At 42.8% G+C, this 16,179-nt stretch overlaps 1 protein-coding gene across 2 annotated transcripts in view; it reads right to left on the bottom strand.

Moving 5' to 3' along the window:
- Positions 1-15,958, bottom strand: part of LOC133345938 (V-type proton ATPase 116 kDa subunit a 1-like) — a 228,083-nt gene extending 212,125 nt beyond the window's left edge. For both annotated transcript variants that reach the window (XM_061557080.1, XM_061557081.1), the window contains exon 1: positions 15,578-15,958. In XM_061557080.1, the coding sequence (XP_061413064.1) occupies positions 15,578-15,694 (117 nt within the window). In that variant the 5' untranslated portion in view covers positions 15,695-15,958. The remainder of the gene's footprint in view (positions 1-15,577) is intronic.
- Positions 15,959-16,179: the final 221 nt, after the last annotated feature.

Genomic DNA, 16,179 nt, shown 5'->3' with positions numbered 1-16,179 from the left:
TAAAGACCGAAAAGATGATGATGGTGTTTTTATTATTGCTGATTGTTGACAATGCTCCGGCTGCTGCTGATGATGATGATAAAAATTAAGATAAAGAACGTCGAAGAGGTAGTGAGTCCTAAGACCCATTTTTTGAGTGTTTAGAGTGTGGGAGGAAACTGGAGTATGTAGAGAGCCCACACTGAGTAGGGATAACACTCAAATATCAACTACCTATTAAACAATCCACTGCACTGTCTTCTGGCTATCGTCTCCTAGTTATTTTCTCGCCGTCTCCACTGATGGCCCCACATCATCTGAAACATCAGAGGTAACTGAGTCTTAATTGGGTGCCTTTTTTCGTGTGCACTTTGGAGGTAATGGTTGGTGGCTAGTGGCTCATCACACGATAGGGGTTGGTGTGGGTTAATATATTCAGGGTTGGTGAATCATCACCAGTTTTAGCAGCAACAGCATCATCATTATATTAATAATAATTTCCACCCATTATCATCAATCAACATTTATTATAATCGCAATATTATCATATTTATCTTTCGAACCATTATCACTGTTATAATTATCATGACTGTTATCATCATATAATGATATTCAACCTCATCATCATTATCCTCATCATTGTTATTTATCGATTTAAAGCTTTCGTGACTGCAGGGATTCATCTTCTTGGTTCTTTCGGTAAAGTCATGTAGAAGGGAAATAATAAAATAATAAAAATAAAACATAATAAAATACAATTCTCACGACGTTTCGGCCACAACGCAAGCAGCCGTCCTAAGCCACCCACGATTAGCACAGTTGGCGACATAAGGTGTGACAGACGTTCAACATTCATTCGTCATACACATTAGCCTGTGATTACTGTCTGCACTCGTCCAGATGCTGCTTGACTATGGTGTTCAGTGCAAAATGGGGCTTTAGAATTTCCAGCTGATGGCTGACTTCTACAAAAGTGTGAAAACCAACTCTACATGAATCATGCCCCATGCTGAAGATTACTTCTTACATCTAACAAATTACTGTGTTTAATCGTATCAATTTAATTTAATTTCCACGAATAACAATTACTTTTTTCCCAACTGCCTGGATATTTGCAGATGGATTAATATTCCTCAATTGCTAAGTAATGACCACACAGCAATTTAGTTATCCTTTAACATAAAGACAGGTCTGGCCTATATAGCAAGGGGTCAGTGTTGGAAGTTCAATTGGAGTACTGTTAAGGTCAACGTTTGAAGAACAGGTTGAGGCATTTCCGGAGTTGAGGTTGGGTATTCCTGTAAATTAACTTCAATGGGCGTAGTTTTGGGGTGACTGCCTATGAGTGCTTCACTTATAAACCTGTGCAGTCACTTGTATAGAAATGTTCCACGGCGAATTATGACACAGAACTCTTTCTTAAAAATAAGAATTGCACTGTGAAGGTGAACCCCCTCCCTCCCAAGTTCCCCACCATGCAGTTTCAAGCAAACATTATTCAATAAAAAAACACATTAAAATAATAATTTAAAAAAACTGCCACTGATAACAGTAAGAAATAACCCCACAATGATAGTTAATGCATTACAGCTGAATGTTTTTCTTGTTTAGAAGGACATTCATAAATAATATGGTGAGTCTGCTTATTACTGTATTATTAAGGCCAATCACATGTGTGAACACCTATCTCCAGCTACCTGGGTGTAAAGGATATTTAATGGAAAGTGTCGTCCTTGAGAAGAGAAATTGGCCTTGGTTTTTCAACTTAATGTTTATTATTATTGATGATTCCAGAGATTTTCACAACATTGCCTGTAAGCCAAGGTGTACTGTTGTCATATCCAAATTAAGCACCAGCAATTAACTGCAAATCACTTATAAATTAGATGTTAAATTTAGCTTTGTTTTGACGTCGGTGCTTGAATAACACAGAGCTAGGTTAATGTGTGTTCATATTCTCATTCTTATTTCTCTACATTGGGCTGCATTCTCCTGTACAATCTTAGAACTTAAAAAATTACCTTAATCGTTTTACTTCTGAAATCAATGTTTATTATTTTAGTCGTTGTAGTTTCTCTCTTTTAGTTGACATGCATTACAGTGTAAATAAGGATAAGACTAATTAATTTGGTTGCTCAAGTTCAAGTTTTCTTTACTTAACCAGGTGAGGAACTCAAGAAACCAGGTGTGTCTCATTTGCAAGAGTGACCTGGTTGACCAAAATTACACGAACCCACCATGGGTGATCAAATGTAATGTATATTACACTCTTCAGTTTCACACTTTAATGCTACTGTTAGTGGAATATCATGAATATCTTTAACACTGCAGTAGGAGTAATGGCTTCACATTACTCTCGGTATCCAATTTTCATCATGCAAATTAGAACCTGCTCTCGTTTGCCTCTTTATGTTATAATGTTTATTCCATCCGACCTTCGATTCAGTAAGTACCATAGTAGGCATACATATTGTGACATGTTTTCCGGATATGTCCCCTTAATATTTTTTGGGTTTTGAACAATTCTTGTACGTGTCTGTTGTTCTGTTAACCCAAATTGCCTTCTTCTTTGTAAAACTCTTCAGGTGTTTCCTGCGGTTAATTTTCATTGATTGTTGTAATGTTGTTCATTGGTTGTTATAAAAAGTTACAAAGCAAATCTGAGGCCATTAAAACTTTCTCCATTTATGAGTATTCATAGATTCTCTATCATTCCACAATTTACGTATTTTATTTCTATGTAAGCATTTTGTAAATACGGGTGTTCAATTTATTTCAACAGCTGATACCAGGTCATTGAAGATTTCCACATTTATTCTATCTGGTCTGTAAGGTTTCCTATTTTTTAAACTGAAAATTTCAGTGGTTACTTCTTCAAGCATAATATCCAAAATATTATCTTCCTCATTTGAAAATATATTTTTTCTTGGGGTTTATGATATGTATTGTGTATTTGCTATAGAGACCTGCATAACATTCCTCCACTGGTTTTATGATTTTGTCTCTATCATTCGTTACGGTTTAATCTTGCTCTCGAAGGGGCTACCAATTGTGATTTACAATTCATAAATTAACTTTTTGCTGCTTTTGTGCTCCCATTCTTTATTATGAGGCCTTCAATCACTTTTATGTTGTGTTCACAGATTTCTACTCTCAATATTTTCCCAATGGTTTTACAATGTCCTGTGTACTCTGTCTTTCGTTGTGCCACTTGAAACAAGAACCACAATTTACTGATGAATAAAACAACTAGACTCATGAACAAGTTATTGGGCAATTAAGAGAACATGTTATTACGTATTATTATCATTATGTTTACTCCGGAATGCCTCACTGACTCTTTCAGGAGGGTCCTGTCAAGTTATCGCAGGAAGAGGCCATGTCACTTAGTGTGATCCCAATTGAGTAATTTGCAGGTGATCACTTAGCATTGGGATGTTTGGCCAATACCCGCTACTATTGTTTGTTTGTATTTAGACAATAAGCAACTCCAGCAATGCCCCCACTTAGAGGAGTGACAAGCATTTATTGCATGTCAGTAACCTCAGAATAGACAACCTATCTTAGTTATCATTTGTAATTTTATTCTGTAATTTAATTACGATACTAGCCAATAGAATAAGTGTAAAAGTCAAGGCCTTATTAAAGCAATTTGCATTTCAATGAATGCCCCCCCCAGCTCCCCAAATAACTGTCCAGAGGTGACACAGGATCAATGTTGGCCTCTTGTCTATAATGAGCTAATGACGATAACCAAATATTAAATCGACTGCAATGAAGATCTTCCTTCAATGCAATGCAGTGCCCTGCTCGGAACCTTGACAGGATTAGATGTGGTGGTTTTCTGTTTAATACGCTGGAAATATGTGTTCATACCAGACAGTGGGAACGAACTGCATTGTGCCACATTCTAAACACCTTTTATATGTGAAGGTCAGAGGTAGCTTCATGTGTCTACCGACGTGTTTTCACTGCCTTTGGGTCAGAAACACAAGTCAATATTTCTCATTTCATTTTTTATGGGTCATGTCACTCGTGTCCACAGGTCAGGTGATCTGCAATTACACTGCATTGGGATATGCCTCGTGTGCACTGTGTCTATTTTTCATTACTCCCGCAGGGATTTTGATTTAAATACCTTACACAACCTTTATTGAGCACTTTGGGAGGCATTCGTGGCTTGTGTTGATTGCATTTAACATGCGAGTTAGTTTGTTAGAGAGCCAGAATACAGGTCATGGATCCACCTTGGGGCATTCAGACCAATTGTATTTTGTTTTAAATTACCATATGCGTATATATTTACACGTATATGTTATATAGCTTGTGAGTATATTCTACGACGTAAATTTAAACATTGAACCCTGAGCAAGATCTTGTTCAATTGTTGCTTAAAATAATTTGTTTTAGAGAATATGAGTACGAAGATGTGTCAATGATATTAATCACATAAACTAATTTATTTTAAAATGGAATATGTAATGTTCTGTGACTGGGGAGCTAAACATTTGCCATAGACGACAAAAAAATGTTGGCTTTGGTAAATTTGCATTCCTATTTTTCTCACAGGCCACGAGGCTTGAAACCAACAACACAACAGCATTGCTTCTGACACAGAATTTAGTGCCCTGAGGCACAAAGCCAAATGCTAAGTTCTGGCATTTCTTTTATATAAAATCAATATGTAAACGGTAAGCATCAGCTATATTTAGAATCCTAATACAATCATTAACTCTTTGTATTTCAACCGCATTGGGAAATCAGACGATATACTGAAACACGGTTATCGTAAGTCTGATTTAAAAGATAGATTTGGATTTAAAAAGAGATAAACGTTTCGTTGCTGCAAATGATGCTATGCAAATGTGGTTTATCAGCCATCTAACATAATGAATAACTTCCAAATAACAGTTAAGTGTGAGATAATTTGTATTTGTAATTACTGTTCGAGAAAATGTTGTAATAAATGTTCGCTCAGTTTCTTAGCGTATTAATTATGCATATATGTATCACTTAAGTAGAGGAAATTAGAATGCCCGACTTTGGAGAGCAGGCACCGCTAATAATTTTGTAGCACTTAGCATCTAATTCTGGGGTTTTTCACATTAACATCTTAGAGTGTTTATGGTTTACGCTTACAATGTGGTTATTTTTTCCAACTCTACGAAATCAATGTGTCTATAAATATAGCTGATTCTACCAAATTATACTCCGTGACAAATTCATCATTGTAATTATACATTGATCGTATTTACCAATTAATATGTACAACTTATTACTGTTATTACAGCCTTTGCTGTCTATACCAAGTCACCCAGGATGCACCCGACCTCATCAGATCTTGGAAGCAAAGCCAAGTTTAATCTGGAACATGCTTGCATGGGTGACCACCATGCACGAACAGGTTGTCATAGGGCTGCAAGGTTACGTTGTTGGCAGGAGATGAGCCCCCCCCCCCCCCTCACACGTCATAGGGAGGGGACCTCATCCAGCAGTGGATTGACAAACGGGCCGTACATTTATAATTGTTGCTATATAAGGACTGTGTATTAACAGGGCGATGCTGTCACACTGGAACGCCACTGGATGTGTGAGCTATGGGAGCAGACACACCACTCTGGAGAGAACCACAGACTTAATAGTGTTTGTGCCACGAAATTGCTTGTTCGATTTTTCTTCTTCTAAATACCAACCATTAAAAGGCTTCACTTTAACGATAACATGGTCATAGGTATGCAGAAGCAACCACTGCTCAGTCACATGCCACTTAAAACATCAATATCAGATTTCTTGAATAAATCAGGCAGTGAAATGACTCCCTTATTGGCTACTCGGTGATAAAAAATATATATTTGTACATTCAGAAAGAAACAACAAGAATGTGTTTTAATGCTATAATCAATTATAATTTCACATGTGCACTAAGTTATCGACAAGAAGGTCAAATAGGTTTGGGGAGAAGCCATTCAAATTACCCAGTGACTTAAATTTACACATTTTTTTTTCATTAGTTATTCCAAACACCATTTTTTGTTACGTGATTATCATGTATGATACAGCGCCTAAAGAAGTAGATTAACACTGCAATATTCCAGTGCTTACAGTATTCAGTATCTCATTCTCAAAATAATTTGGCCAACTGTAATGAAACCTCTAAATAACACAGGTCATAGAAATACAATTCAGAGGTTCATCTTCGCATCCAGCGGGCAGGAAGAAAAATAAATTTGAAAGATCTGCTGAACAGGGCATCCTTTCTAATAATTTCTATGTTGACTCAACCACCATCTTCAACAATAACCCAGTGCTTGTGCATTATTTCTATCAGAATTTTGCTTTCCGAAGGAATTGACTGGGAAGTGTATTTGTAAAATTAATTCTACTGCTTATTATTACCCAAGGGCTTTGCAAAACATGTTATTAAGGAATATTTGCACCCTCTTAGAGTTCACATATATACACACAGCTTTTCTAATGTGCAGTATATTTACTGATTTACTCACGATGAACTGTTTGTTGTGGTTTGTTTTATAATCGTAACTCATACAATAACGAGGCACACATGCACCAATTTCTATCGCCTTGCTTTCTAGAGTTACCCAAGATGCCATAACATCTACTGCTTATTCACAGCCATAGTTCACGTGTGTGTATGTGTGTGTGTGTATATAGGGTGCCGAAGCAATATGGAAAGCTGTCACCCATTTGTGCTGGAAGGATGTCTGATGCAAGTAGTTCTGCTATAAAATATGAAGTCTGCATACTTTACGGTTGCAATACTCTTCTTTATCTACACAGAGTCAGTGGTGCATGTCACCATATAAACATTAAAGTTCTGCGTGGCTCATGCAGACATTCGACTAAAATTACATGTAGACTATGCATGTGATTGTACGAACTGTGCTAAGCTTGGCATGGGGTTAGCCACTTGAGGAGAATCACTATATATAATGGCGATAGGGGTTTATGGGAGACAGCTTTGAGCATTGCGTTGAAAGCTCCATCCCCACAACAATGTATGTATCTTAAAGGCTACAAACAATCAAGGCTGCAGCATATCATGTACAAAACAACTAGAAATATAAATAAATACCGCTGCAGGATTGCAATTTTACAAAATATATGTGCCGTATTTGTTTGGAGGTAAGCTAGGGCTACTTAATCTCTCTGGTATGTAAGATATAAGGGTCAATTGTGCAGACACGCAAATCTACATTTTGCGTTCGAGTGGGATATTAATAAACATTTAAATTTGTAACGTGCGACACAGTATTAGCTTGCCCTTGAAGGCAGAGAACGACTCAGAGGTGCGAGGAACCACAGACAAGCGGGAAAGGCGGCCAGATAGAGAGCCAGACCCCGATTACTCCTCAGACTTTATGGTCCTCTAGATATTAATGTGTTATCGGCCAATTCATGAGTATTTATAAGTGTAGGATTAAACGATAGCATCCAAAATAAACCACGTGTGCGTGGGAGCAACACTCTATCCCATACAGATAGAACAGGTGGAGTCCACATTTTTGCTGTACTGCCTTCTCCTGGCAAGACAGGGTATGGTGACTCGACACCTATGATCCATTTTTCGAATTATATACGGTTAATTTTCATATTTACGCCTTTTTTCTCATTTACCATTATAAAAAATATCTATAAATAACGTTTGCAAAACCATGTCTCTATCCAACTCCGCTTTTGATATTTAGCTTGGTACTATCACCACGTGGGGTGTAGGGAGCTCTGGGTAGAGGTAGTACCTTTGTTTTCTGGTAGCTGCACTCAATTTTTGAGTGGACGGAAACACTGGTCCTCATCCATCTCCTAAATCTCTGACGTCTGGCTCCTAGTGCCACACCCCGGTAAACCGCTTCAGCTGGCGGGCTAAACGACGTGAGGGGATGATGTCAACACTGCATCACTGGGCGAATGAACTCCCACGACGGAGTCACCGGCCAGGGCGGAAGGGTCTCGTTAGGACCCAACGGCCAAGTGTTCGGGACTAAGGCGCGCCACTTCGTTACTGTGGACTGCGGCTGTGGCCTACCAGCTATGGTTTGAAATAGCAGGGAAGGTGGATCTCTTCAGCCTTGGAAGGCCGTCTACCTAGGAGAAGGAAACTCTGATGTAAAACCTACGGCCCGAGGACCTCGCTGTCACCGTCCCAGCTTGCTAGGCCATGGCAGACGAACCCCGGGTTTAAAGGGTGGGGTCAGTTCTGCGCACACTGCACTCCACTTGAAAGCTCCTTTGCGCAGGCAAGAAGGAAATCTTCACGTCTACCCCCCCCCCCCACCCGGTCTCACTAAGTCCTGTAGCGATGGGAAAGGGGCAAACTCGGCAGGTGTAAGATGACACTGGCAGCCGCAGTCTCAATCCTGCATGCAGGCGGCTCAGGCGCAAGTGGTCGTCTGATGATGACCTGGAGAAGACATCATCACCCGGCAGCACCCTGAGCGACCAAGCAGCCTTTTCTAAGGACAGCACTGCTTGCTCCACACGGAGAGGGGCCTAGAAAAGGTGGCCTAAACAAAGCTCGTCTCCTCCTCCCTCAGTTGGCTTACCGCGGTCAACGGGCATCTTCATATGCGGTCGAATTACATCAAAGAATCGACGGCGCATCCCACTCGCCTTAAAAGGTGGGAAAGGACTCAAACTCGCATGCTGGAACATCAGAACCATGCTAGACTCTGCTGACAGCACTCGACCTGAGCGACGATCTGCTCTAATTGCACACGAACTCGCTCAGCTGGATGTTGACATCGCCGCCCTCAGCGAAATCCGCTTTTCAGAGGAAGGCAGTCTGAGGGAGCATGGCGCAGGTTACACTCTCTACTGGTCAGGTAAACCAGCGACAGAGGGACGCCGTTCAGGTGTCGGCTTCATGATCAGGGACTCTATCGCTACCAAGCTTGCAAGCCTGCCAACTGGCCACTCTGACCGCATCATCTCAATGCGTCTACCACTTCGTGACCAGCAACACGCAACACTGCTCAGTGTGTACGCTCCAACTCTCCAGGCAGATCCCGCTGACAAAGACAAGTTTTACTCCGACCTATGCAGCCTTCTGCAGGATATCCCAGCTGACGACAAGATTGTCATCCTTGGCGACTTCAACACCAGAGTGGGCAGAGACTCGGAAACCTGGAAAGGCGTACTTGGAAGGCACGGCGTGGGCAGCTGCAACGACAATGGACGCTTGTTAATTGAACTCTGTGCGGAACAGCAGCTTTCCATTACCAACACCATCTTCCAGCAGAAAGACAGTCTGAAAACAACCTGGATGCACCCTCGGTCAAAACATTGACATCTCATAGACTACATCTTTGTGCGCCAGCGTGACCTAAAAGATGTCTTTCACACCAGGGTAATGCCCAGCGCCGAGTGTCACACAGACCACCGTCTTGTCCGCTGCAAACTCAGCTTTCACTTTAAACCCAGACCAAGAAACGGTGGCGCCCCGAGGAAGAAGCTCAAAGTCTGCAGCCTTCAGTCTGCCGCGGTCAAAGCAGCTTTCCAGAAAAGCCTACGATCTAGGCTAGAGGAACCGAGCTGCCTAGGAGACTCGCCTCCGATTCCTGAAGTGCTGTGGGACCGCATCAAAACTGTTGTTCTGCAAACATCTGAAGATACCCTCGGATTCTCCACGAAGAAAAACAGAGATTGGTTCGATGAGAACAACTTAGAAGTCCAGGAGCTGCTGTCAAAGAAGAGATCAGCACACCAGGCCCACCTGGCCCGACCATCCTGCCCGCACAAAAAAGCAGCCTTCCGCCTGGAATGCAGCACCATCCAGCGCAAGCTTCGAGAGATTCAGAACGAGTGGTGGACCAACCTCGCAGTAAAAACTCAGGTTTGCGCTGATACTGGCGACTACAGGGGATTCTACGAAGCCCTAAAAGCGGTATATGGCCCCTCGTACCAAATCCTGAGCCCCCTGCGGAGTGCAGACGGGAAAAAACTGCTCACTGAAAAGGACTCAATCCTGAACCGCTGGTCTGAGCACTTCTACACGCTCTTCAATGCTAGCCGCTCAGTCCAAGAACCAGCGATTGACCGCATCCCACAACAACCAGTGAAAACCGAACTGGATGTGGCACCAACATTACAAGAGACTGAGGAAGCCATTAAACAGCTGAAGAGTGGTAAAGCTGCAGGAGTCGATGGCATCCCTCCTGAAGTATGGAAGAACGGAGGCCCAGCACTGCACACCAAACTCCATGAATTCTTCGTCTGCTGCTGGGAGCAGGGTAAACTCCCTCAAGATCTCAAAGATGCAGTCATCATCACCCTGTACAAGAACAAAGGGGAGAAATCAGACTGTTCCAATTATCGTGGCATAACACTTCTGTCCGTCGCCGGCAAAATCCTCGCAAGAGTACTGCTGAATAGACTGGTACCCGCAATAGCTGAAGATCACCTCCCAGAGACCCAGTGTGGCTTTAGAGCCAACCGGGGAACCACAGACATGGTGTTTGTCCTGAGGCAGATTCAGGAAAAGTGCCGGGAGCAAAACAAAGCTCTGTACGTCACCTTTGTGGACCTGACAAAAGCATTTGACACCGTGAGCAGGCAGGGACTTTGGAAAATCCTGGACAAGCTAGGCTGCCCACCGAAGTTCCTCACCATGATCGTCCAGCTTCATGAAGACCAGCTTGGACAAGTCAGACATAGCAACAATCTCTCGCAGCCCTTCCCTATTGCAAACGGCGTGAAACAGGGCTGTGTTCTTGCTCCCACGCTGTTCACCATTTTGTTCAGCATGATGCTCCAGCAGGTCACAGAGGACCTCGACGACGCTGATGGCGTATACATCCGTTTTCGTCTCGACGGGAGCGTGTTCAACCTGAGGCGTTTGCAGGCCCACACAAAGGCCATGGAGCAACTGATCAGGGAGCTGCTTTTTGCTGACGATGCCGCCCTCCTTGCTCATACAGAGGCAGCTATGCAGCGAATTACGTCCTGTTTCGCGAAAACAGCTCAGATCTTCGGCCTTGAAGTCAGCCTGAGGAAGACTGAAGTTCTTCATCAGTCCGCACCCCACGAGGAGCACCATCCACCAAGCATCTTCATTGAACAAACAAAACTGAAAGCTGTCCACCAGTTCAGCTACCTGGGGTGCGTCATCTCGTCTGACGCCAAGATCAACAACGAAGTCGACAACAGGCTGGCCAAGGCAAACAGTGCATTTGGCAGACTATACAAACGTGTCTGGAACAACAGAAACCTTAAAAGAGCCACAAAGGTCAACGTCTACAAAGCTGTTGTGTTGACCACTCTCCTGTATGGCGCTGAGTCCTGGGTCACGTACCATCGTCACCTGAGTCTCCTCGAGCGTTTCCATCAGCGCTGCCTCCGCACAATCTTCCATATTCACTGGAGTGACTTCATCGCCAACACTGAAGTCCTCAAGTCAGCGAAGGTCATCAGCATCGAGGCCATGGTTCTCAAGACACAGCTTCGTTGGGCAGGGCACATCGCCAGGATGGAGAACCACCGCTTACCTAAGATTGTGCTGTATGGGGAACTGTCCTCTGGCCATCGTGACATAGGGGCACCACGAAAGCGATACAAAGACTCCCTGAAGAAGTCCCTCACTGCTTGCTGCATCGATCACCGTCAGTGGGCAACACAAGCAGCTGATCGCAACTCCTGGCGGCACACAGTCCACCAGGCCACCTCCTTCTTCGAAGATACCCGCAGGGCCCGTATGGAGGACAAAAGGAGAAGGAGGAAGAACCATGATCCCTCAGCACCCATCCCAGATGAGACCTACACTTGCAGCTGTTGTGGCAGGACCTGCTTGTCCCGCATAGGCCTCTTCAGCCACCAGCGTGCCTGCAGAAGACGTGGATGTCCTTCCTAGATCTTCGTTCGCGAAGCCAAGCCATGATGATGATCACCACGTATTCATAGTGTAGCTGTTTTTGTAAATGGTTGTAATTCATTTTCAATATATGTTTTTATTTAGGCTTTAGTTTGTGAGAATATGGATTGCATTTATTTCCACTGAGTCGAATATCATTTCATAGCCTACAAAAGCTAGGCATATTAGTCTAGTCTTCATATGGCAGGATGGAAATGCAAACGTGTTACGGTGGAATGCTACGTTTTTACAACCAATCCAAGGAGGCAGTAGAAGCTGTATGAATAGCCTTGATGATTAGTCTAGTGATTCATCTCGTGCAGAATATATACATTGATCCTGTAAGGTGTTGATAGAAATTGGTTTTAAAGATTATCTTAATGATAATCATCTCAAAAGCCACACGTAATGAGTAATGTCCAGCCTTCAAAAAGTAGCGACCTATTTGCGTATTTTTACCAGCTTTAATTTAATTTATAAAGATGCACCACTACAGATTTGTTTGACCATACAACTACAAAAATACACAGATAACGTTTGGTATTTAAATGCAGCACATACATTTCAGACTGATGGTCACAAAATGCATCAGTTGGTATTACCATTATTTTGTTAGTTGGATGAATGCAACAATTCGACTGATTATTCACTGTGGAACAAACATGTTTCGTTATTTCCTAATTGCGTATGCCTCCAAAGTACCGAAAAGGCCTATTATTCCCCACAAACTTTGCTTTTGTGACCAGGACACAAAAGCAAAGTTAATAATCCACTCCATTAATAAAACTGTGTAACAAAAAAATTTTTGTTCCTGGGTAGTAAGTGTTATTTCCTAATTGCGTATGCCTCAAAAGTACCGAAAAGGCCTATTATTCCCCACAAACTTTGCTTTTGTGACCAGGACACAAAAGCAAAGTTAATAATCCACTCCATTAATAAAACTGTGTAACAAAAACAAATTTTGTTCCTGGGTAGTAAGTGTTATTTTCTAATTGCGTATGCCTCAAAAGTACAGAAAATGGATATTATTCCCCACAAACTTTGCTTTTATGACCAGGACAGTGATATTTTTTTATTTACCTATGTTTAAATAGAAAACGTGTACATTTGTGTCTTTCGTTCACGTAAAGTCCTGGTCACAAAAGCAAAGTTTGTGGAGAATAATATCTAATTTCTATACTTTTTAGGCATAAGCAATTCAAAAATAACACTTAGTACCTAGGAACAAAATTGGGTTACATAGTGATATGTGGTACAAGAAACCATATGCTCAACGTGGATTTGTTGAACGCCTGTTTCGGCGATACACGGTTTACTGTGAGGTCCGTTTTCCAGAACACGACAGTGTTGTTTCGACTATACGCGGATTGGCGCTGCTCAGATTCTCACCTCCGCATCGAAAATCAGTGCCACGAGAGTGCTGCGTCCATTGGAAGGTGTGAATAAATCGACTGCGAGAACGATTTATTTACCATGTATGTTTTTGCGTATATTTTTTGTGTGCATGTTTTTGTATGTAAATGTAACACGTTCAACACGCACAACGCAATGGTCACACATTGCAGCATGCATCAAGCCAAGCCATCCACTCGTTGTGGACGTCAGCCAGACGGCCACCTCGATGGTGAATCATCATCAACACGTTCAAGTGGCAGGGTCAGGGGCGAGCGTCGGGCGTGAAAGTGCCGCGGTGCGGGAAGAGGGATGGAGATGGCGGTTTTGTGTTGTGCTCAAATTGAAAAATAAAGCGTGTACACATACACAATAAATGGGGAGCGACTCAGCCTCCTTGATCACAGTAACAAGTGCGGAAATCGTGTACAATTAAATCTTGACTTAAAGCTTTCGTGACTGCAGGAATTCTTATTCTTTGGGTCTTTCGGTAAAGTCACGTAGATAGGTTGAAAGAAAATAACAAAAATACTTCGACGTTTCGATCACAAATTTTTTTTTCCCTCCTGATGACTATCGCTTGTGTTGTGATCGAAACGTCATAGTTTTTGTTATTGTCTTTCAACCTATCTACGTGACTTTACCGAAAGACCCAAAGAACATGTACAATTAGTTTAAACAAAGAGGGAGGTGTTAATACTGGTAGGAACCTCCTGGTTACACCAGCCCACAGGGGATTATTGTGTCCGTCGTGCAGGGATGGGCTGGGTGGGGAGGGGCTGGGTGGGGAGGGTGGGGCTGGGTGGGGGGTGGGAGGAGTGGGGCTGGGTGGGGAGGAGCTGGTCACCCCGTGGTTGCCTTTTAAAACTCAACGTTTAACCTACTCACGCCAGCTTGTGCCCGTCCTCACAGTCGGCCATATTTGCTGAATACACCACGCTGCCGTTGACCCTGCAGGCCATTGACCGAGCAACCCAACGTTCCTACCAGCTCCCTCCGCAGGAATGCGTTAATTTCGGACCCAATAACACAACCCTATTTTCCCATAAGGTCTATTATTTGTCGAATGCGGTTTTGCCCAACATGTTTTCTTCCAGGAACGTAACATTCCCCCCCCCCCCCCCGCCGTTCAGTGAGGTATATCTGATAATATGATGTTTATTTAATAAGCGTCACCATACCGAAATGTGCAAGTTTTTCTGTAAAGTATAAGCCCACTGTGCACTTTCAATATAATTTTTGGTAAAACAGAAAATGGCCAGTGAAGTGTTTACACAACACTGCTAATGGGTCTATTGTAAACACAGAATGTTCAAATTATATGTGAACAATCAACATTACTAGCCGTGGTAATAAAAAAAAAATGTGTCAACAAATCTTGACAGAGGCATCGAATCATTACATTACGGTAATGGTAATAATAATTGCGTTTTGTTTGCTCACTGCTCATCATGTATATGTAGACTTTTCAAGAAACAATGATTGGATTCGAATGTTGATTTTCTATGCTTCCTTATCAAACAAAACATTCTACAAAGAAGTTGTTTGGTACATGAGGAACACGTATTTCTTCTATACATGGTCAAGATGCACCCCTTTGCAATATCTTGTTACACGTCACACTGCTTGGCAGAAGGGTCTCCAGTTTAAGGCGCTTTCGAGAGTCCCTCTACAGGTACTTTTGGCCTACTCTTCCATGCTGGTTATGTGTCTTGGAATAGCTGAGAGGACCCACACTTTTCTCCACCATACGCAATCTGTTGTGTTGACAAAATTGCGGTGTACCTATTTATAACTTTGAGTGGCGGGGTGTTAGGGGATTTAAGAGACTTGCAACATTGTGTGTCAGGTGGCGCTGCACAGGATTGAGAATCCAGTGTGCTCACTATGATACCACTGCAGCACCCCTATTTTCTGCTATAATCAAGGCAAAATCATCAAGGCCATTATGTGGGGTTTTTTTCAGTTTCATAACATCAGCCCAATCATTCACTCGTGGCAGGATGATTTCATAAAACGTGGGGTGCAATGTTCCATTCCATTTCTCTCCGGCATTTTTAAATTGCCTTGTCTCCCAGTAAAATAATGTCATTGAAATCAACCAAAAATAACATAAAACGCAACACATCTTCAGGATTGAGAAAACATTTTTTTTTAAAACACCGAGACACAACAGAAACATCTGGTGCATATAATGGAATTTTAAAAACATTCCCCCGGAGTGATTTCACACCAAACAGAATAATTCATGGGGCAGGCAATGGAAAGGGAGAGTCTGGGGGGGGGGGGCAGTGGGGGTAGTGGGGGGCAATGATAATGATGACGATGATTGGGAACACTCACGTCTCGGAACTGCACGAGGCCAAGCTCGCCCAGCTCGCTCACGCAGCTGTAGGCAGCCTCGCTCTGCAGGAACAGCTGCGCCAGGCACATCTCCTCGCTCCGGAACAGGGAACCCATGCTGACGTCTTGATATTTTTTGCGTGTCAAAAAAAATTGGTATGTTCTTTTTAATTCCTACGAATATAACAACCGCCGAGGAACTCCCTCCGAAGAGACTGCCGCTGCTGCTTCTGCAGTGGCTCGTGAGTCAGACGGCGCGACGAGGTGTGAATCTCGTGTAAGCGAGCCTCCAAAACAAAGTGAGCCTTGGAGAAATAACAGCACGAGCAAAGCGAACGAGGCATCAAACACTGGCACGGCACTCGGATAACTGTGCTCGATCCACGTGCCTCTGCTTGAGTGCACTGTTCAAAGTTCACGCTCGGAAGTGAACAGTGATCCATTAGCCAACCGCGCGCACCATATTACACAATGACAGGAGATGATGGCAGTGAGTAGCACAATGCTAAAAATGGTCCGATTACTGCTCCATCAGCACTTGGGAAGCGGGTGTGAATCTTGCCCAGACTCGTGGCAACTCTTCCCTTCAACCGTAGCAAAAA

Source organism: Lethenteron reissneri, chromosome 23 (genome assembly GCF_015708825.2).
Source record: "Lethenteron reissneri isolate LAM-NWPU_2019-01 chromosome 23, ASM1570882v1, whole genome shotgun sequence".
In the NCBI taxonomy this organism is placed as follows: Eukaryota; Metazoa; Chordata; class Hyperoartia; order Petromyzontiformes; family Petromyzontidae; genus Lethenteron; species Lethenteron reissneri.
Note: the sequence above shows the minus strand (reverse complement) of the source record. Positions and strands in the feature narration are given on the sequence as shown.